Below are 23,807 nucleotides of genomic sequence, written 5' to 3'. Positions count from 1 at the left end.
CCAAGGTGATTTATAGATTCAATGCCATCCCCATCAAGCTACCAATGACTTCTTCACAGAATTGGAAAAAACGGCTTTAAAGTTCATATGGAACCAAAAAGAGCCCGCATTGCCAAGACAATCCTAAGTCAAAAGGACAAAGCTGGAGGCGTCACGCTACCTGACTTCAAACTATACTACAAGGCTACAGTAACCAAAACAGCATGGTACTGGTACCACAACAGAGATATAGACCAATGGAACAGAACAGAGTCCTCAGAAATAATACCACACATCTACAGCCATCTGATCTTTGACAAACCTGACAAAAACAAGAAATGGGGAAAGGATTCCCTATTTAATAAATGGTGCTGGGAAAATTGGCTAGCCATAAGTAGAAAGCTGAAACTGGATCCTTTCCTTACCCCTTATACGAAAATTAATTCAAGATGGATTAGAGACTTAAATGTTAGACCTAATACCATAAAAACCCTAGAAGAAAATCTAGGTAGTACCATTCAGGACATAGGCATGGGCAAGGACTTCATGTCTAAAACACCAAAAGCAACGGCAGCAAAAGCCAAAATTGACACATGGGATCTAATTAAACTAAAGAGCTTTTGCACAGCTAAAGAAACTACCATCAGAGTGAACAGGCAACCTACAGAATGGGAAAAAAATTTGCAACCTACTCATCTGACAAAGGGCTAATATCCAGAATCTACAAAGAACTCAAACAAATATACAAGAAAAAAACAAACAACCCCATCAAAAAGTGGGGAAAGGATATGAACAGACATTTCTCAAAAGAAGACATCCATACAGCCAACAGACACATGAAAAAATGCTCATCATCACTCGCCATCAGAGAAATGCAAATCAAAACCACAATGAGATACCATCTCACACCAGTTAGAATGGCAATCATTAAGAAGTCAGGAAACAACAGGTGTTGGAGAGGATGTGGAGAAATAGGAACACTTTTACACTGTTGGTGGGATTGTAAACTAGTTCAACCATTATGGAAAACAGTATGGCGATTCCTCAAGGATCTAGAACTAGATGTACCATATGACCCAGCCATCCCACTACTGGGTATATACCCAAAGGATTATAAATTACTCTACTACAAAGACACATGCACACATATGTTTATTGCGGCACTATTCACAATAGCAAAGACTTGGAATCAACCCAAATGTCCATCTGTGACAGACTGGATTAAGAAAATGTGGCACATATACACCATGGAATACTATGCAGCCATAAAAAAGGATGAGTTTGCGTCCTTTGTAGGGACATGGATGCAGCTGGAAACCATCATTCTTAGCAAACTATCACAAGAAGAGAAAAACCAAACACCGCATGTTCTCACTCATAGGTGGGAACTGAACAATGAGATCACTTGGACTTGGGAAGGGGAACATCACACACTGGGGCCTATGATGGGGAGGGGGGAGGAGGGAGGGATTGCATTGGGGAGTTATACATGATATAAACGTCATGCACATGTACCCTAGAACTTAAAGTATAATAAAAAAAAAAAAAAGAAAAAAAAAAAAACAATTAATGAGACTATAACTTAATGACAAACGTATGATAAGCTTTGGAATACAATTTTTCTCTCCAGTTCTCATTTTTGGTAAAAAAAAAATAAAAATAAAAAAATAAACATACAGTATGACCGTATTGTATGTCAGGTAGTTGTGTTAATATTACTTAGAGTCTAGGACTACATAAAGACAGAACTAGTAGTCGTCATACAATATTAAATGAATAGAGAATGAATTAGTAAGTCTGCAGTATATATATCTGACAAGTCTAGAAAATGCAGGTAGGGTGAATAGGTGTTAAATATGAGACTACAAGCATTATGTAAGATTTCTATAAGATTATATTTTCAGTATAACACTATTTCCAAATTAATGTTGTATGCAGCAGCTGCTAAATAGAGCAAAGTTATGGAGTGATTCCATGAAGTAAGAGCTGCATTGTTAGTATGCACTGAAATTACACAATTGTGAGTTCCATGAGCTATAATGATATTGCCTCTTTTAAAATTTTTATTTTAGGCTCAAGGGTACATTTTCAGGTTTGTTATATAGGTAAACGCGTGTCACAAGGGTTTGTTGTACAGATTATTTCATCACTCAGGTACTAAACCTAGTAGCCAATAGTTATTTATTCTGATCCTCGCCCTCTTCCCACCCTCCACCCACAGTAGGCTGCAGGGTCTGTTGTTTCCTTCCTGGTGTCCATGACTTCTCATCATTTATCACCCAATTTTAAGTGGGAACATGCAGTATTTGGTTTTCTGTTCCTGTGTTAGTTTGCTAAGGATTACGGCCTCTAGCTCCAAGGCTAAAAAAATAAACTCAAAACCATGCAATTATATGGAAATTAAACAACCTGCTCCTGAATGACTTTTGGATAACTAATAAAATTAAGGCAGAAATCAAGGCATTCTTTGAAATTAGTGAGAACAAAGATACAACATACCAGCATCTCTGGAAAAGAGCTAAGGCAGTGTTAGGGAAATTTATAGCACTAAATGCCCACATCAAAAATTTAGAAAGATCTCAAATTAACAACCTAACATCACAACTAAAAGAAATAGATAGCCAGGAGCAACCCCAAAGCTAGCAGAAGACAAGAAATAACTGAAATCAGGGCTGAAATGAAGGCTATCACGACACGAAAAACTGTTCAAAAGATCAACAAATCCAGGAGATGATTTTTTAAAAAATTAATAAGACAGGCTACTAGTTAAACTAATAAAGAAGAAAAGAGAGAAGGTTGGCTTGGTGTGGTGGCTCACGCCTGTAATCCCAGCACTTTGGGAGGCCAAGGCGGGCGGATCATGAGTTCAGGAGATGGAGACCATCCTGGCTAACACGGTGAAACCCCGTCTCTACTAAAAATACAAAAAATTAGCTGGGCGTGGTGGCGGCACCTGTGGTCCCAGCTACTAGGGAGGCTGAGGCAGGAGAATGGCGTGAACCCAGAAGGTGGAGCTTGCAGTGAGCCGAGATCGCGCCACTGCGCTCCAGCTTGGGCGACAGGGTGAGACTCCGTCTCAAAAAAAAAAAAAGAGAGAAGGTCTAAAAAACACAATCAGAAATGACAAAGGGGATGTTACCACTGACCCCAAAGAAAAGCAAATAACCATGAGAGACAACTATGAACACCTCTATGCATATAAACAAGAAAATCTAGAAGAGATGGATGAATTTCTGGACACATACACTCTTCCAAGACTAAACCAGGAAGGAATTGATTTCCTAGACCAGCCCAATAACAAGTTTCAAAATTGAATTAGTAATAAATAGCGTAACAACCAAAAAAAAAAAAACCCAGGACTAGACTCATTCACAGCCAAATTCTACCAGATATACAAAAAAGATCTGGTACCATTTCTACTGAAACTATTTCAAAAAAATGAGAAGGGACTCCTTCCCCCTTCATCCTATGAGGCCAGCATCATCCTGAGACTAAAACCTGCCACAAACACAACAAAAACAGAAAACCTCAGGCCAATATCCTTGATTAACATTGATGCAAAAATCCTCAACAAAATACTTGCAAACTGAATCCAGTAACAGATCAAAAAGCTAATCCACCACAATCAAGTAAGCTTCATCCCTGCAATGCAAGGTAGGTTCAACATACACAAATCAATAAATGTGATTCATCACATAAACAGAAGTAAAGACAAAAAACACATGATTATCTCAATAGATGCAGAAAGGCTTTCAATAAAATTCAACATAAAACCTCTCAATAAACTAGGTATTGAAGGCACAGACCTCAAAATAATAAGAGCCATATCTGACAAACCCACAGCCAACATCATACTGAATGGGCAAAAGCTGGAAGCATTCCCCTTGAAAACTGGCACAAGATAGAATGCCGTCTCTCACTACTCCTATTTCACATAGTATTGGAAGTCCTGGTCAGATGAATCAAGTCAGAGATAGAAATAAAGGGCATTCAAACAGAAATAGAGGAAGTCACACTATCCCTGTTTGCAGACAATATTGCCTCTTTCGGGAGCATTGAAAATAACTCTTGTCAAGGTTTCAACTGCACACTAGCCAGGATAATCTAAATTTAAATATTACAATGTATAAGCAAAAATAGTAGTTAACAGTCTGTATCTTTAATAGATGCGAGGTTATCGTAGAAGCTTAAGGAGGGTGATGCAATCAGATTTGTGATTTTAAGATTACTTTGACTTCAATGTGAATAATAAATTCACATTTCTACAAAAAAGATACAATCTACAGAATCTCTGGGACACAGCTAAGGAAGTGCTAAAAGGGAAACAGGACTTTAGGAGACTATTGTAATAGTCCAGGACAGTTATTGGTGGTGACAGAGATTAAGAGAGGCAGATGGATTTGAGAGATAGTTAGGGATAGAAAGTTACATAATTGCCCTCATCCTACTATTTGTTCCAGTTAAAAGTCACAAGACCTGGCACTTACTTGAATATGAGGAATTGATAGAGAGGGAAGTGGCAAGAATGACCCTCAGGTTCCTGCAGCTGGATGAATAATTAAATCGTTTGCTGAGATGAAAAATTCAGCATGAAGAAAAGGTTTGGGGGAAAAGATGTGGGAGTTTAGTTCTAGATATGCTAAGATTGAGGTGCCCTTGGAGATATACAAGTAAATATATTAAGTAGACGATATTAAGTAGATATACAAGTGAAGATATTAGGTGGATTGACAGATGGGCCTGGAGTTAAGAGAAGTGGTCTAGCCTGGAGATAAGTATTTGGGAGTCTTCAGCATGTTGATTGTAACAGAAGTGATACTATAGATGAGATCATTTATAGAGAGAAAAAAGTAAAAAGAATAAAGAGGACTTTTTACGAGCCTTGAGGAGCTCTCAACTTTTAGAGTCATGAAGAAAAATGTCAGTTGTTACAATAGAGAAGGAGAAGGAGCACCATAATAAGATGAAAATCTACTTTAGACAGCAAAGGGAAGAAAGGTCTCCAGATGGAGGGGTCGCCAACCTGTGCTTCTGAGAGGTTAAGAAAAAGTGAGGATCGAGAAATACCCTTTTTGATTTTGTGACATCAAGGTCATTAGTAACTTTAGAAAGCACATTTCCACAGAGTAATGGGGAATAGACACCTGGCTAAAGTGGGCTGAGAAGTGAAAACAAAGAAGGAAAATGTACATATTGAGAGCAAGGGAATAAAGAGAGAACAGTAGCTGAGTCGTCAAGTGGGATCAAGGAACTTTTCATTTGTTGTTTAGTTGGTTTTGCTGTTAGCTGTTCTTGTGGTTTTTTTTTTTTTTTTTTTTTTTGAGGCGGAGTCTCGCTCTGTCGCCCGGACTGGAGTGCAGTGGCCGGATCTCAGCTCACTGCAAGCTCCGCCTCCCGGGTTTACGCCATTCTCCTGCCTCAGCCTCCCGAGTAGCTGGGACTACAGGCGCCTGCCATCTCGTCCGGCTAGTTTTTTTTTTTTTTTTTTGGTATTTTTAGTAGAGACGGGGTTTCACCGTATTAGCCAGGATGGTCTCGATCTCCTGACCTCGTGATCCGCCCGTCTCGGCCTCCCAAAGTGCTGGGATTACAGGCTTGAGCCACCGCGCCCGGACTGTTTGTTATTGCTTTTCAAATGATAAAGACCTGAGTAGATTTAATTGTTGATGTGCACAATGAAGTAAAAAAGGACAATTCAGTTTGGGAGGCCGAGGCAGGTGGATCACGAGGTAAGGAGATCGAGACCATCCTAGCTAACACGGAGAAACCCCATCTCTACTAAAAATACAAAAAAAATTAGCCAGGCGTGATGGAGGGTGCCTGTAATTCCAGCCACTCGGGAGGCTGAGGCAGGAGAATGGCGTGAACCTGGGAGGCGGAGCTTGCAGCGAGCGAGATCAGGCCACTGCACTCCAACCTGGGTGACAGAGCTAGACTCCGTCTCAAAAATAAAGGGGGTGGACAATTAAAAATATAGAGGAGAGAAAGACTGAATGCAGGGGTCAAATTCCTGACAAGGAAAAGACCTGGTGCATAGAAGATCGAGCCAACCTTAGGCAGGAGGAGGAAAATCCCCTCTATCTTAACAGGTGGGAGGAGCAAGATTAAGGTTACAGGGCAGTTGCATTTAAACACGTAAAGAAGTTAACAAAGTTCCATCTGATAACTTCTATTTTCTTTATGAATTAAAATATGAGATCATCTGCTGAGAATGAGAGACAATGGAGGGAAAGTATCTGAGGATTGAGGAAAGCAACACAGAACAAGAGTGGAATGTGAAGCAGTGTGGAGAGTCCACTCTACTTTGATGAGCATGAACTTAGGAATTAATGAACGTTTACCTTGTTATTATACATACACTGACATTATAGGAGAAATTCTGTTGCATAGGATAGCATGCATGACATCATAAAGAGCCTTTATTCCCACATCATCAAATCATCAACTTAGCAGGAGTTCACTGTATTTTTAGAAATCTTATGTCTACAATTCATGTTATTCACATACTGTGCAAATAAAATTGATTTCAGGGGAGAAAAAGAGAGTGTGTGTGTGTGTGTGTGCAGTTTATAATGTTGTTTTCCAACTGCAACACATTTCCACTAAGTTGAACAAATTGAGATGATTATATTTTTTAATTGATAAACTGTCCATATGGATGAAGGAGGCAGGTAATGTACTAGGATTTCCCTTCAGGTACTGCTTCCCTTGTTTTCTCTCTTTGCCCATCCATGAACTAGCACTGGTTTACAAATTCATCATGTAGATATCTGCTTTAATAAATGGCTAAGACAGCACCGAGTACAGAGCAAATGCCAAATCAATAATTACTATTTGATAAAAATGGTTCCTATCAGCAAGGCCAGTATTTGTATGTAAAAGAATGTTTCCATGGGGCTCAAAAATCGTTTGCTCTCTTAAATGAGTTAAATATACCCACAGAAATCATGTTGACACTACCCACTTGCTCAGCACAGATAAACATTTGTTCTAATCCAGTCTGAATTCATTTAATTTCAAAATTTTGGCATTAGAATAAAGGAAGTTTCACCATTCAAAAAATATTTAGGTATAAACAAGTTACAGAATCACCCTCACACTCCTACCTATTTCAGATATTGCAGAAGGTATAGTAGAGTGTGGATTATTCATCAGATGGCATTTTCATTTCAGGTTGACCACAGTCCAGTAAGCACATTAGCAAATTGAACAGAGGTAACTAAGACCCACACTATCTTGGCATGCAGCTGTTGAATGTGTCCTTTTTTATTAGAGATCATCTATTCTCTTTCAACACAATTGGAAGCAGTCTTTACTGGTGTTTTTGTAAATTGCTCATTAATCAAAATGGATTTATTGGGCATCCATAGTATACAAAGCCTGTACTAAGTGATTCAAAATAACGGTTGCCTAGTTACCTTAAAATGGAAAAATTCCCCTAGGAAGGTTAAAATTAATTGAAAAGGAGACAAGAAAACATTGTATTTGATGACACCTGGCTATTTCATAAGGGATTTTACTGCCATTACAGCCATTTGCTTTTAAACATAATATCCATCCATTCATTCGTTCATTCAATTATTCATTCATTTATGCAAGTGAGTCACCACCATAATTACATAAGGTCCTTTGCTTGATACTATAAAGGAAACAAATAGGATTCAATAGTGGCTGCATAAACATGACTCTTAGCAAATTCACCAAGCAAGTGCTAGACTACTGTTGGTCTTTATTTAATAAGTCCAGTACTAGAGCAATCTCATTCTTTACTTCATGTGAAATCTGTAGTCATGAGGCATTAGTAAAATGCTCCTTAGAAAGAGTATCCTTCATTTTCTGGTTGAATTGTAAAATCTTGCTGAACACAGATCTACTACTACACTGATTTTATTTAAATTAAACTAGTAGATCCGATAATTTTTTTCCTGTGGTCAGGATTAGATTTATTTTGTACTAGCCCTTCTAGTTTTTAATACAAGAGACCATAGAAAGGAAAGTTAACTTTGATTTTCGGAGCAAATGCCTACTGTATACACATGAGTATACAATATGTCCAGTCACAACCAACCCTTAGCTGCTCAGCCTCTGAGAGATGCAAGCCAGGCAGGTTGTGCTCTGTACTGTGGTCCAGGCATCCTCAATTGCCTCTCCCTATTATGTATTGAATTTGTGTGCTCAGTTTTAATCCCTGTATTAGTTACCTAGGGGTGCTTTAACAAACTACAGCCGTCCCTCAGTGTCCAAGGGGAAGTGGTTCCCGGACTCCCAGTTGAGGAGGATTGGGTATTTGAGGATACCCAAATCCGTGAATGTTTAAGTCTCTTCTATAAAATGATGTAGTGTTTACATATAACTTATGCACCTCCTCCAGGATACTTTAGACCATCTTTAGATTACTTGTAATACCTAATGCAATGAAATGCTACATAAATAGTTATTATATGACATTTTGTTTAGACAATGATGACAAGAAAATAAGTCTGTACATGTTCAGTACAGACCGAACCATCCATTTTTGCTTCTGACATATTTTTAATTTGTAGTTGGTTGAATCCATGGATGTGGAACTCACAGATACACATGGCCGACTACATTAGTAACTGGGTGGCTTAAACAATAGAAATGCATTGTGTCACAGCTTTCAAGGACAGAAGTCCAAACTCAAGGTGGCAGGGATGGTTCCTTCTGTGGGCTGTGAGGGAAGGATCTGTCCCAGGCCTCCTTGGCTTGTGAATGGCTGCCTTTTCCTGGTATATCTTCACATTGTCTTCCCTCTACAGGTGCCTGTCTCTGGGTCTAAATTTCCCTTAAACAAGGATACTGGTCACACTGGATTAGGGTCCACTTAATGGCTTTATTTTAACTTGATTATCTTTACAAAGACTCTATATCCAAATTTCCCAAATAAGATCATATTCTAAAGTGCTATAGGTGAGGATTCCAACCTTTCTTTTTGGGGGGATAATGTGAGGGGGGACACAATTCAATCTATAACAGTCCCTCTTAAGACTTGGTCACCCCTCAATCTTTCTATTTCTCTCTCTCTCTCTCTCTCTCTCTCTCTCCCCCTACCCCCACTCCCACCTGCCCCATTTCTCCAGGAAATCTTCTTCATGCAGTTCTTGTATAGAGTAGTAAGGCCCATTTTGTCTGTAAACCTAAGCCATGTTACCTAATACAGCTAACTTAAAGCTATAGAATGCATTTCCTGAAGTACAATTCTCAAATTTCCTTAGCTACTTATTGTCCAAGTGTCAGCATTTTCAAGGTGAGAGGGATGAGCTTTACTCCTACTTGCCTCTCAGCTTTGTTTCCCTTTGCCCTTCTCTGCTGGGATTGTCTTTGTTCTGGCCACTGTCATTTCTTGCTAAGTGTACACACTGATTCGCTAATGAATCTTCCTGCTTTCAACCTCATCTCTCTCCTATCTATACTCCACATTGCTTCCAGAGGGATCATTCTAAAACAGAAACCTGATCATGCCATGTTCACTTCTGCTGTCAGATGAAATGCAAACTTCTGAATGTCACTTCTTGTTCTTTATGCATTTTATGCTAGTATCATTCTATGCGCTAACCATGCCAAGTGGGTCTAGTCTCTGAATGTACTCTGTTCTTTCACTCCCTCTGCATCTCTGCACACACTGCCCCTTGCCTGGAGTGCCATACCTCATTCATCTTTCTAACTCCTTCTTGAGGCCAGCAAATCATGTAGCACCTCCTCCCATAAGCCTTCCTTCATTTACATTCCTCCCCTTCTACTCTCCCAGAGCACCCTATGCTTATCTTGCTCATTGCCCTTATTATCCTTAATTTTAACACATTCTAAGCTCCTAAAGGTCAGTACTTATACCTTTTGCTATGTTCCTTATGCAATATTTAGCACAATGCCTAGAACATCAGAGGTAATCAATAAGTGCTTATTGACTGGATCAGGAACTTGGTGGGTACTTACCCACCAAGATCAATTTGAGGGTCTCTAAAAGACTCCTGTGCATCAAGAAATGTCTCCACATTTACAAATTCTACCTTTAGTCAATAAAGAATTTAGTAACAAAGGGAATACATCAGTAACTCCAAGAGAGGTCAGTAACTTCCTTGAGTTCACCAGATCAGTTAGTTGGCCCTAAGGGGAGAATGCAAAGCTAGGTATGAGTCATAAGGGACTAGTCATAGCAGTTGAGAGACTTAGAAGTAATGCAAAACCTAAACTATGATTGATGCAAAACCTAAACTATGGGTTAATAGAATCAACAGAGAAAAAAATGCAAACTATTTCCTTACCTAACCAGAAAAGAAATGACAGTTATGTTGATGCTCTCCTCGACCTGCTATAGGGCAATTCAGTGGGGCTGAGTGGCTAAGGTTTCATATAAAATTGCATAGAAACTGTTTTGATCTATATTCATCACAATTCTAATCATTTTTTAAAAACCACAAAATTTCCCTTTAAAATCTGGACTCCTTTACCTTAGAATTCATGATCACAGCCCAAAGACTATCAATTATTATGAATTAAGCCTGGGTCAACTGAGCAATCTGGCTTCTTCTATACTAAACCCAAGTGATCAAACACAATTGGGGAAAATTAGATATCCATGCAAACTAAGTCTTTACCCAATTTTAACAACAACAACAAACTTGGGCATTGTAGGAGTTTCTATTTTCTGAAAAAGGCTGCAAGAATATCTTCTTATAATGTGACTTTAGTTAACACTCCTTCATCAAGGGGAGGCAAGAATTAAATTCCCTTCACTTATATGTAGGCAGGCTCTTGACTACAAAGGAAGTGATGTTGCCTTCTGAGATCTCATTCTCTTAGAATGTTTGCTTAGAATCCCATCACAGACCATGAGAAAGTCCAAGTAGGCCATGCCAGCAACATGAGTATGCATCTTGAGAATAAAACCTCCAGACCCTAGTTAAGCTTCCCCAGTTGACACCACATGGAACAGACACAAGCTACCCCAGCCAAGCCCTCCCCAAATTGCAGATTTAAAAGCAAAACAAATGACTGTTGTTTTCACCCACTAAGTTTTGGAATGGTTTGTTATGCAGCGACAATAACCAGAATAGATTTTGATAGTTGGATATGGGATGCTGCCAAAACAAAAACTTAAAATATGTGTCATTAGCACTGAGATTGGGCAGCAGAAGAAGCTGGTAGCGCTCAAAGCCAGTGCCTGTCAATCCAAAAGGCCAAGGAATAGATGGATTTGTGGAAGCCTTAAAAGCTGTAAGAAAGGTGTTGGTGAAAGTTTAAAGGAAAGAAAATCTAACTGGAAGCTGAAACAAGCTTCTCTCTCTGCAATCTTTTACTAGGTCTGTGGCAAAAATCTAAGACTCACTCTCTCTCTCTCTCCGTGCATATACGAAGAAGAGGTTCAGTAAGCAGGGTGGTGACAGCCTTCCACAAGCCAGGAAAACAGCCCTCACCAGAACCCGACCATGCCGGCACCCTGCACATTTCCAGTCTCCAGAACAAGGAGATAATACAAATGATGCAGCTTCCTCTTAGTTCTTTGGGGATGCTTGCTCTCAGAATCCAGCCAGTATGTCAGGAGGAAACCCAAGCAGTGCATGGAGAGCAAAAAAATGGCCTCCAGTCCATTGCCTTAGCCAAGTTACTGGTACACACCCAACAGTAACTTGCCAGCCATGTGAGTTGACCATCTTAAAAGTGTTCCCCTATTCCCCAGTTGAACAGCCCAAGATCATAAGATGTGACACAGATAAGCAGTCTCTGACTAGCCTTGTCACACTTGCAGATTTGTAAGCAAAATAAATGACTGATGTCAGTTCCTTTTGGGGTGGCCTGTTAATAACAATAGATAACTGATATAGGCATCGTCTCCTTTATGTCTTCCTCAAGCTCCAGGTAAGGGCAAATGCCCCCCATTTCTGTTCCCAAAGAACTCTCTGTGAAACATTATCTTAGCAATTATTGTACTCAATTGAATTTAACTCTTCACTTGTCTGTCTCTCTTTGAGCTCAAGGATAATACCATGCTTTTTGAAAAATTATCTCCTCAAATATATTATGCTTGTCACATTCTCTCTTTCTTCTCCTCTGGAACTTTGATTAGACATGTGAAAACTTTGCAGTATATCTTTCAAGTCTCTCAGCTTCTCTTTCATATTTTCCATATTTTTGTCTCTGTGCAACATTCCAAATAATCTCTTGTGGCCTAAAATTTCCAGTTCACTGTATCTCTCTTCAGCTGAATCTCATTTGCTGTTCCACTCATCCACTGAGTTTTAAACTGTGTGTGTGTGTGTAGTAATTGGATTTTTTTTCATTTCTAAAAGTTTTTTTTTTTTCCCTCTCCAATATGCTAGGGCAATTTTATTTTATTTTATTTTATTTTTTAGTTTCTAGTCCCAAAAAATATCTTCAGGCTCACTTTTTCTTTGTAATGGCACAGTAATTTTATAGTCTACATCTACTAATTTCAATATTTGAAAGCACTTAAGGTGTGGATCGGCTCTTCCTTGTTTTTGTTGGTTCTTTTTGGGGTTTCTTTCCCTATAGGCTTAATTATTAGAAACTACTAATTTTAATAATAGGAAAGGTATTTATAGAAATTATTTGGGGCCATGGAGGAGAGTATATTTTTCTCCAGAGGGATTACATTTTCTTCTACTTGATACCTGAGGGTATGACTTTAAATGCACGAATTGACATTTTTTGGACCACCTAGGTGATACGAATTTTGGGTGGCAATCTGTGAGGGCTCGTTCGTAGTAATAACTCTTCAGGAATTTCCCACCCCTTGACCTGCCTTATTCTGCTCACAACAAATCATCTTTCCTTGCAGTCCCCTTGGCGTGGGGAATACAAGATTACCTCTGATTCCTCTGAGGGTGTAGCCCTTAGAATCCTAGTTCTTTGGAGGAAGGATTTAATATTACAGTCCCTGAGTGTTTTCTGTATCCAAAGCCACAAAAGCCTTGAGCACTGAAGTTCATTAGCAGGTTCAGTAAGTCCACCCAGGACAAAGGTGGCTTTAGTGCATCATTTATTTCCTACTCTCACCAATGTTTTGGCCTGATTTCTTACTAACCAACTGATAAAAAGAAATTCCTAATTTAGATGTGATTCAATTTATGTAATTTTCATATCAGGTTTTTGATACTTTTAAGAAGTTTTTTTCTTTTCTATATTGTATCCAGCATTTTTATTTGTTTTCAGCAAGAGTTGACCTCAGCCTGATCAGCCTTGTTATCTGTGTCCATGTCGTTTTCATCCTTGTATCCTCAGCATTCAGAACTGTGCCCTAGTATGCATAAGAACTTAATTAGTTTCTGACTACTTAATACATAGCTGTGTCTTCAATTTTGCATTATTTCCTCTCTCACCCCTGATATTTCCCTACCCTCTGTGCCCCAATGAAAGCTCTTTCACATTTTGCACATCTATTCCTGCATTTTCCTATTTTAATGAAGCTTTCCCCCCTGAATATGCTATTTACCTCATTATCTCTCTTATGGAAAAGTCCTCATTCTTGTCAACTTCCATAGCCTGGGGTCAGCATTGTTTTCATTCTCCATGACTGCTGTGGATAACTTCCTATTATTGGCCTTCATCCAAAATCTGATGCTCATCTGAAGTTTACCCTATTCTATTAAAACAGTCTTTTTCTAATTTTATTGCTATCATATGTGGACCTTCAGTCATATCTCTACATTTCTTGGAAGGTTTCAGTACTTGATTCCCAATATCTACCCCACCTCATCCCCTAATGCAACGCAGCACTATAGTATAGTGTTTAAGAGCACAAGTTAGATAACTCAAGTTATCTTACTTGAGTTAAAATCCACTCCTCATTAACATGTAACCTTGTGAGGCCAGCTAGTGTTTCAATGCCTCAGTTTCCTTATCTGTAAAATGAGAATGATATTAGTACCTCACAGCATTGTAAGAATCATATGGAATAATGCATATAAAGCATTTAGAACAGTATCTGCCACATAATAAATGCTCAGTAAATTTACTATTTTCATTACTATGCTCTTACTTTAAAAATCTTCCTTCTGTATGTACATGATTATTTAACACCCTAGCCACAGTACTACTCAAAAAATCCATTTTTTTCACTTGTACAAAACTCCCTAGACTATTATGTATAATGGCTTTTCTGAATTTTATTTACTTATTTATTTAGAGACAAGGTGTCACTGTGTCACCCAGGCTGCAGTTGCAGTGGTGTGACCATGGTTTACTGCAGCCTTGACCTCCCAAACTCAAGCAATCCTCCCACCTCAGCCTCCTGAATAGCTGGGACTACAGGCATGTGCCATCACGTCCAGCTAATTTTTTAATTGTTTGCAGCAATGGGGCTTCACCAGGTTGCCCAGGCTAGTTTTGAACTCCTGAGATCAAGTGATCCACCCACCTTGGCTAGGAAAACAGGCATGAGGTAGTGTCTATAATAGGCTAGTGCTAAGAATACATGCATGAGCCATTGCTCCTGGCCTGAATTTTAATTTAACCTTCTTAAGGTCTAGCTCTTACTTTTAGCCAACAACCTTTTATCTTACCCAGAAATTGAATCCATTTGAAAATAAGTATTTCAGAATTTCTCTACATTTACAACCATGCTGTCTTCTCTCTACTTTCTGGGGAAAAAATGTCTGTGTTTCCCTAAACTAGCTGAGTCTTAACTTCTACCCATTCTGTCCTGTCTTTTTATTCTTTATCTTTAATACCTTGCTCTACAAGAAAATTCCTCTAAACTTGACCAAGTCTTACTTATCCTAACACAAACTAGCTATTTCCCTCTTGTACCTGCTTTTTTCTTATGTTACTATCATACCTCTTCTTCTCATCTCCTTGGAAGAGTTATCTGTACTCTCTACTCCCTTTCCCACTGTCTTATTTCCCATTTCCCAATGTCTCACTATTAACTTCCAGACATCTACTTTTACCACATCACTTCTAAAATTTACTATTGAAAAGTAAGTTGCAATCGCATTACCAAACCAAAAAGAAGCCTCTCTTCAGAACTTTTCTAACAACTCCTCTGCAGCATTAAATATATTGACCATCCACTTGAAAATTTCTTCCTTCACTAGCTTTCATGTAATTACTCTGTATTCTTTCTTAAAGTAATAGAAAGAAACTATAATGGTAGTCAAAAATCCATGTTCAAGCATAGGCCCCACTATTGCTCTTAAAACTCTAATTTCTTTATCAGCAATAGGGATAATATTTGTCTTGCTTTGTTCAGTAGTTTGTAATGCAAAAAAATAAAACAATGGATCTGATAATGCCATAAAAGACACGAAATATATAAAGCAGCTAAGTAAGATTTGATAACTTGGTAACAGATAGGATGCAGACAATGATACAAAAACACTCTTGCTACCAAATTGGCTATGAACTCCTGAAGGACCCAAAGCTGTGTATCTTACCTGGAAGGTTTTTTTTACTATTAAAAGGTTTCCAAGAATCTTTATCAAAGCATTACCATGTCCATTAGGGCTTTTACCAGGAAGTTAGGAGACTTCAAATAAAAAACCCTCTGACTTACCTGAGCTCACTTTAAAATAAAAAAAAATAATTATTGGAACTACATTGGGGGAACTTTCATTTTGATACCATAGCAGGAAATCAAAATGTTAATGATGCATCTTCACATAAACAAACAAGTAAATGGAATCAGGCCAATCATGAGTAAGAGATATTACCAGTTCTTGGGGAAGGTGCCCTTGCAATTTCTAAGGAGCAAGGTTTCTTTGTAACAGCTGTGTCCATGAGATCACACAGAAAGTTCTCATTTTCTGAAGGAAATGTATCCAGAGAAGCAGATGGTACAATTTCCATAGTGTAATTTCTCTTTTTTGGATAGGACTCCTGAAAAGAAGAAAAAATAAAAACAGCTTGGTGATGAAGAAATGGCCTTGTTTAGTTTATAAAAACTAGAAAAGATAATCAGGTTCATTAGTTCTTTCCAAAGTGATTGACAACTGATGATTCATCTGTTTGAATAAATTATAGAATCATGTAACCCCAATGTCATCAGTGATATTTTTAAGAGTCCTCATAATTTAAAAGGACTGAATTTATTACTGGATTGTAAAGGCATTGCCCTTTTTGTAATATATATATATCTATTATCTAGTTGTGGCATAAACTGTTGGTTAACTAATCAATAGTCATTCCCAAGACTCTACTCCTTTGCCAGCCTCCTAGAGACAGCCATATAACTCAACTTTGGCCCATTAGATGTAAGAGGAAGTTTGCTAAAGGCTCATGGAAAAACATTTTTCCCCAGAGAAGAAGCTTATAAGGAGGCACTTTCAGAGCCAAGGCCATCCCCAAGCTCCTCTCCTTGGATGCAGTTTTGATATCTGGAGCTAGGGCAAGCATTTTGTGACCATAAGGCAAGAATATTCAGATCAAAAAGGTAACAAGACAAGAACAGCAACAGAAGGATAAAAAGAGCCTGGGACCTTGATGATATCATTGAGCTGCTCAAATAGACCCAGGGCCAGTTTCTCCAGGCTTCTTACATAAATAATAACATTCTTACAGTTTGAGCCATTGCTACTTGGGTTTTCTGTCATTTAGAGTTAAATGTCTTGCCATCCAGCACACTAGTATTTTTCCTTGTAAATACCGTTAACTAATATACTAAGGTACTCTTTTCAGATTAGGATAAAATGTAGGTCCAGTTCTATATGATTGATTATTTGATATATTCTAAAAATTAGAATTTATTTCACTTTATAAGATTTTAATTTCTTGTACAAAAGGCATTAATTGGTCAACAAATACTAGGCATCTATTATATATGTAATATAATATGCAGCATAATTATACATTATATATATAAATTATGTGCTAAATGCTGGACATTTTTTAAAACTAATGAGACAGAATCCTTGTTCTTAAGAAGTTCACAGTCTGCTGGAGAAGACTGTGAAATTCTGCATGATGAAATTCACAATTAATCATATTTTATTTTTGCTACAGATCCTCCTCAACTTTACAAAAAAACCCAAAGTAAGTTGAAAATATTGTAAGTAGAAACTGCATTTAATACACTTAACCTACCAAACAGCAGAGCTTAGCCTAGCCTACCTTAAATGTGCTCAGAACACTTAATTAGCCTACACTTGGGCAAAATCATCTGGTAACACAGTACCAGATTGCAGAGTATTGGTTATTTACCCTTGCGATCTTGTGGCTGACTGGCAGTTGTGGCTTCCTACCACTGCCCAGCATCATGAGAGAGTATCTATCATAGGGTATACTGCTAGCCTAGGAAAACATTCAAAATGATGTACAGTTTCTACTGAACATACACTGCTTTCACACCATTGCAAAGTCGAAAACTCGTAAGTTGAGCCATCATGAGTTGTAGACCATCTGTATGTGCTACCTTTATAAAGTATGCTTCACAATCGAGAAAGACAAATAAGAAAATAAACTAATACTTTTGAAAAATCTCCCTAAGTATATTCTAGGGCTGATAAAGATTTAGTATGAATTCCTAGTGTTTCCACAGGGATACTACAGTACAGCAGAATTCAAGGTCAGGATAATTGCTTTCAAATCATACCAGACCCTCACACATCAAAGAGTCAATTATGGTCATGATACTCCATTGAAAGCAGGAAATTGGGAGTAATTTATTTTTAACAACAAAGGGTGACAAAGTAGAAGGCCTCCAGAGGAAAGCAATCAGGATGGCATATAATTTTGAAACCATGTCAGAGAAGAAATGATGAAAGGATCTGCAGTGTTCTATCCAGAGAAGCCTTATAGCCACATAATAGTTTTCTCAACGATTTGAAAGGCTATCCGTCGTAAACTATCCCACAAAGAGGGGATGGGGAAAAGTTACTGTGGTAGATTTATTCTAAAGCCCACAAAGACAAGACAAAGACTAATGTTTATAAGTCAAGAAGGGCAAATTTGGCTCAATACAAAAAATCATTTTCTATGAATTAATAATATTGTTTACCTTTTAAAATAAAAATACACTATAAAATTAGGTAACAAATAGCATTACAAAGCAACAGAAGGAATTCCACATTACTGAAAATCTTCCAGCAGAACTATCTGCTGATAAAATTGTGGATGAAACACATTGTACAATGAGTCCAGCAGGTTATTATAAGCTCCCTGAAGGCTGGAATTTGTCATGTTCACCACTCTATCACTAGAATCTAACACAGATCCTGCCAATAGTTGATGAGTTGATGCTCAATAAATACATATTGATCAACTGAACAGTCTCTAGTGTCCTTTAAACAAAGTTAACTACAAGTTAGAGAAATGATTTTTTTCAAATGTAAATTATTTTGCCTTTCAGTTCAGTTAATATTGTTCACTGGTTTGCATATAAAAAGTGAAAAACTGAGATTACAATGATAAGACTATAAAGATTCTATGAAAAAAGAGTCTCCAGTTAAACTCCCAGTTCCATCCCGAAATTAAATTAGTCAAAACAACCCATGGATTAGTTAAGCTGGAATTTTACAGTGTGTATGAACACTTCTGAGGATTTTTAAAGCCTTGAAAACCACTTTGAAATTTAACCACAAAGAATGGGTTAATTAGCTTTCTTCCTTAAAAATGAAGTATATATGTTTATTAGAGAATAATTTGAAAATATAAAGAAAGAGGAAAGTAACCATATGAAAAACCAGCATGCTGAGATAACTGAGGATAATATTTTGGTGAACATCCTCCCAGACTGTTTCACTCTGTGAATGTGTGTGGACACGTGAGTATGAGCAAAGGAAAGAAAAAATATTTTAAACAATAATGAAGTGCTCCCTCTTCTGCTTCCTAATGGAGGGCCATAATTTCTTTTCAGAATGTAAGTATTTATAGAATCTGCCTTCCTTAGGGAAGATGAGGTCCCTGAGGGAAGGAGTTGGTAAAAACGAAGATAGTGAAACAATGCTTTTGTAACCAAATATTTCAATGTCAAAAAACAGAGGTATTTCAACAAAATATCTCACAAGAGACCCTCAAAAGAGGATATGCAAGATTTTTTTTTTTAATGGATCCATGTGTGACCACTACTCAGTTTAAGAGGTAGAATATTACCATTATATCACTGAAACCTTCCCCCCAACCCACCCCATGTTCATCTTTCCAATCCTACCCTTTTTCCTCCTCTACCAAGGCTAAATGGTTTCTGAACTTCATGTTTTTAATTCCTTGGATCATGTTAAATTTTAACTATACATGTAAGTATCAATAAAAAATAAATTTTTAGTACTGTATGCTTTCAAACTTTATATATATAGTATCAAATGCTCTAGTTCTGTGATTTTTCTCAATCAATATTATGTTTCTGAGTTTCATCTATTTTCAGTATGGTACAGGAGCTCATTGTTTAAGGATACCACAATTCATTTAGACATTCTCCTGACAATGGACTCTTAAATGTTTCCTAGGTGTTTTGTTATTTAGGATAATGTTATTATAAATTTTCCCATACAAAGTCTCTTGGAGCAAGTAATCAGGGTTATGCTGCCTATTCTAGTAGTGATGGGGAAGAGTCAAGAACAGACAGCAGACGAGAAAAATAAATGAAATCAAGAGATGATAATGAGAATGGAAATTGTATGCCATGGAAATTGTATGCCCTGTAGATTCTATAGAATCTTGAGAATGGCATTTGCAGTTTTCTACCCAAAGTGGCAGGAGGGTTCAAAGGATATTCTGTAAGTCTTATTAAAATATTATATATAAGCATAGTATTATATAAAATATTTCCTAATGTGTTATTTAACTCTAATGATATATTTTGTACCCTTTTCAGTGACAATTATATGTCTAAATGATGAACTTGGGTCCCAATATATACCTGGTCGTAATTTATCTAGCCAATCCTATCATATTGAAATTGTAATGTTTTGCTTTGAAGGAAACATTCTTGTTTATATATTTTGTCTACATATTCAACTGTTTTGAAATAGAATTCCTGTGATAATAGGTGTATGCCTTATGTTTACATAGAATTGAATCTGTATCTGGACTTTCTAATTGGTTCCATATATATGTCTATTCCAGTAGAGGCATACCTTAAGGTGTATCATGTTTTACAGATATTGCATTTTTTACAAAATGAAGATTTATGTCAACCCTGCATTGCACAAATCTATCAGCACCATTTTTCCAACATGTTCTCATTTTGTGTCACATTTTGGTAATTATGCCAATATGTCAAATTTTTCATCATTATTATTATATCCGTTATGGCCATCTGTGATCACTGAGCTTTGATGTTACTGTTGTAATAGTTTTGGAATGCCACAATCCACAATCATATAAAATGGTGAACTTAATGCATAAGTGTAGTATGTGTTCTAACTGCTCCACTGACTGGCCATTCCCCTGTGTTGTCTTCTCCTAGGGCCTCCCTATTTCCTGAGACATAACAACATTGAAATCAGGCCAATCAGTAACCCTTCAAAGGCCTCTAAGAGTTCAAGTGAAAGGAAGAGTCACACGTCTCTCACTTTAAATCAAAAGCTAACAATGATTAAGGTTAGTGAAGAAGACATATCAAAAAGCTAGGCCTCTTGTGCCAAACAGCTAGCCAAGCTGTGAATGCAAAGGAAAAGTTCTTGAAGGAAATTAAAAGTGCTACTCTGGTGAACACACAAATGATAAGAAAGGGAAACAGTCTTATTGCTGATATGGAGAAAGTTTCAGTGGTCTGGATAGAAGATCAAACCAGCCACAATATTCACTCAAGCCAAATCCTAATCCAGAGCAAGACTCTAATTCTCTTTAATTCAATGAAGGCTGACAGAGGTGAGGAAGCTGCAGAAGTTTGAAAGTGGCTGTGGTTACTTCATAAGGCTTAAGGAAAGAAACCATCTCCATAACATAAAAGTGCAAGGTGAAGCATCAAATGCTAATGGAAAAGCTATTGATGAAGATGACTACACTAAACAATAGATTTGCAATGTAGATGAAATAGCCTCATACCAGAAGATGTCATCTAGGACTTTCATAGCTAGAGAAGAGAAGTCAACGCTTGGCTTCAAACTTTAAAAGGACAGTCCAACTCTTTTGTTAGGGGCTAGTGCAGCTGATGACTTTAAATTGAAGCCAATGCTCATTTACCATTCCAAAAATGCTAGATTCCTTTAAAATGATGCTAAACCAACTTTTCCTATGCTCTATAAATGAAACAATAAACCTGGATGACAGTATGTCTGTTGGCAGCATGTCTGTTTACAGCATGGTTTACTGAATATTTTAAGTCCACTATTGAGAACTACTATTCACAAGAAAAAATTCCTTTCAAAATATTACTGCTCATTGACAAAGCCACTAATCACCAAAGAGCTCTGATAGAATTGTACAAAGTGATTAATGTTGTTTTCATGCCTGTTAACATAACATGTATTCTTCAGCCCAGAGATCAAGGATTAATTTAGAGTCTCAAGTCTTATTGTTTAAGAAATACATTATATAAGGCTATAGCTGTCATAGAAAGTGATTCCTCTGATGAAACTGAGCAAAGTAAATTGAAAACCTTCTAGACAAGATTTTCCATTCTAGATGCCATTCAGAACATTTGTGATTCATAGGATGAAGTCAACACATCAACATCGATGTGTCTAGATGAAGTTGACTCTAACCCTCATGGAGAACTTTGATAGGCTTGAATTTGGTGGAGGAAGTAACTGCAGATGTGATGGATAAATAGCAAGAGAACTGGAAGTGGAGCCTGAATATAGGACTGAATTGCTGTAATCCCATGGTAAAACTTGAATGGATGAGGAGTTGCTTCTTACGGGTGAACAAAGTGTTTTAAGATGAAATACACTCCTAGCGAAGATGCTGTGAACATTGTAGAAATGATAACAAAGGATTTAGAATATTACAAAAACTTAGTTGATAAAGCAGTGGCAGGGTTTGAGAGGATTGACTCCAATTTTGAAAGAAGTTCTAGTGTGAGTAAAATGCTATCAAACAGCTTTGCACTCTACAAAGAAATCTTTCATGAAAGGAAGACTCAAATAATGCAGCAAAACTACATTGTTCTCTTATTTTAAGAAACTGCCCACTGATTTTGTATCCTGAGACTTTGCTGAAGTTGCTTATCAGCTTAAGAAGCTTTTGGGCTGAGATGATGGGGTTTTCTAGATACAGAATCATGTCATCTGCAAACAAATATTATTTGACTTCCTCTCTTCCTATTTGAATACCCCTTTTTTATTCCTCTTGCCTGATTGCCCTGGCCAGGGCTTCTAATACTACGTTGAATGGGAGTGGTAAGAGACGGCATCCCTGTCATGTGCTGGTTTTCAAGGGGAATGCTTCCAGCTTTTGCCTATTCAGTATGATGTTGGCTGTGGGTTTGTCATATACAGCTGCTATTATTTTGAGGTATGTTCCTTCGATACCTAGTTTATTCAGAATTTTTACCATGAAGGGATGTTGAATTTTATCAATGATCTTTTCTGCAGGCAAGCAGAGATTCAAATAATGAATGAACTTCCATTCACAACTGCTACAAAGAGAACAAAATGCCTAGGAACACAGCTAATAAGGGAAGCAAAGGACCTCTTCAAGGAGAATTAAAAACCAATGCTCAAGGAAATCAGAGATGACACAAACAAATGGAAAAACATTCCATGCTCACAGCTAGGAAGAATCAATATTGTGAAATTGGCCATACTGCCCAAAGTAATTTATAGATTCAATGCTATTCCCATTAAACTACCATTGACATTCTTCATAGAATTAGAAAAAAAACTAATTTAAAATTCATATGGAACCAAAAGGAGCCTGAATAGCCAAGTCAATCCCAAGCAAAATGAACAGAGTTGGAGGCATCATGCTACCCAACTTCAAACTATACTACAAGGCTACAGTAATGAAAAAGGCATGGAACTGGTGACAAGAACAGACACATAGACCAATGGAAGAGAACAGAGAACTCACAAATAATACCACACATCTACAACAATCTGATCTTTGACAAACCTGACAAAAACAAGCAATAGAGAGAGGATTCTCTATTTAATAAATGGTGCTGTGAGAACTGACTAGTCATATGCAGGAAATTGAAACTGTACCCCTTCCCTACACCTTATACAAAAATTAACTAAAGATGGACTAATGACTTCAATGTAAAATGTAAAACTATAAAAACCCTAGAAGAAAATCTAGGCAATACCATTCAGGACATAGGCATGGGCAAAGACTTCATGCCAAAAATGCCAGAAGCGATTGCAACAAAAATAAAAATTGATAAATGGGATCTAATTAAATTAAAAAGCTTCTGCATAGCAAAAGAAATTATCAACATAGTGAACAGACAACCTACAGAATGGGAGAAAATTTTTGCAATCTATCCATCTGACAAAGGTCTAATATCCAGAATCTACAAGGAACTTAAACAAATATACAAGAAAAAAGCAATCCCATTAAGAAGTAGGCAAAGGACATAAACAGTTCTCAAAAGAAGACATTCATTCACCAAGAAACATGAAAAAAAGCTCAACATCACTGATCATTAGAGAACTGCAGATCAAAACCACAATGAGATCACCTCATGCAGTCAGAATGATGATTATTAAAAAGTCAAGAAACAACAGATGCTGCCTTGTTGCAGAAAAAAAAGGAGTGGAAGTGTAAATTAGTTCAAACATTGTGGAAGATAGTGTGGCAATTCCTTAAAGATCTAGAAGCAGAAATAGCATTTGACCCAGCAATCCCATTATTGTGTATATACCCAAAGGATTATAAATCACTCTATTATAAAGATACATGCACATATATGTTCACCACAGCACTGTTCACAATAGCAAAGACATGGAGTCATCCCAAATGGCCACCAA

The 23,807-nt window shown here is 37.4% G+C and overlaps 1 protein-coding gene across 10 annotated transcripts in view; it reads right to left on the bottom strand.

Annotated features, from left to right (window-relative positions):
* The window catches only part of ANKS1B (ankyrin repeat and sterile alpha motif domain containing 1B), a 1,305,582-nt gene that overhangs the window by 788,186 nt on the left and 493,589 nt on the right, over nucleotides 1–23,807 (bottom strand). For all 10 annotated transcript variants that reach the window (XR_004439654.1, XM_033220935.1, XM_033220933.1 and 7 more), the window contains exon 10: nucleotides 15,669–15,834. Coding sequence is in view for 9 of the 10 variants with exons in the window: in XM_033220935.1 (XP_033076826.1) it covers nucleotides 15,669–15,834 (166 nt within the window). In the remaining variant the exon portion in view is untranslated. The remainder of the gene's footprint in view (nucleotides 1–15,668; nucleotides 15,835–23,807) is intronic.

The sequence above is a fragment of the Trachypithecus francoisi genome, unplaced genomic scaffold (genome assembly GCF_009764315.1).
Source record: "Trachypithecus francoisi isolate TF-2019V2 unplaced genomic scaffold, Tfra_2.0 Lachesis_group11, whole genome shotgun sequence".
NCBI classification, from domain to species: Eukaryota; Metazoa; Chordata; class Mammalia; order Primates; family Cercopithecidae; genus Trachypithecus; species Trachypithecus francoisi.
The sequence above is the reverse complement of the archived record's forward strand: the minus strand, read 5'-3'. Positions and strand labels throughout refer to the sequence as shown.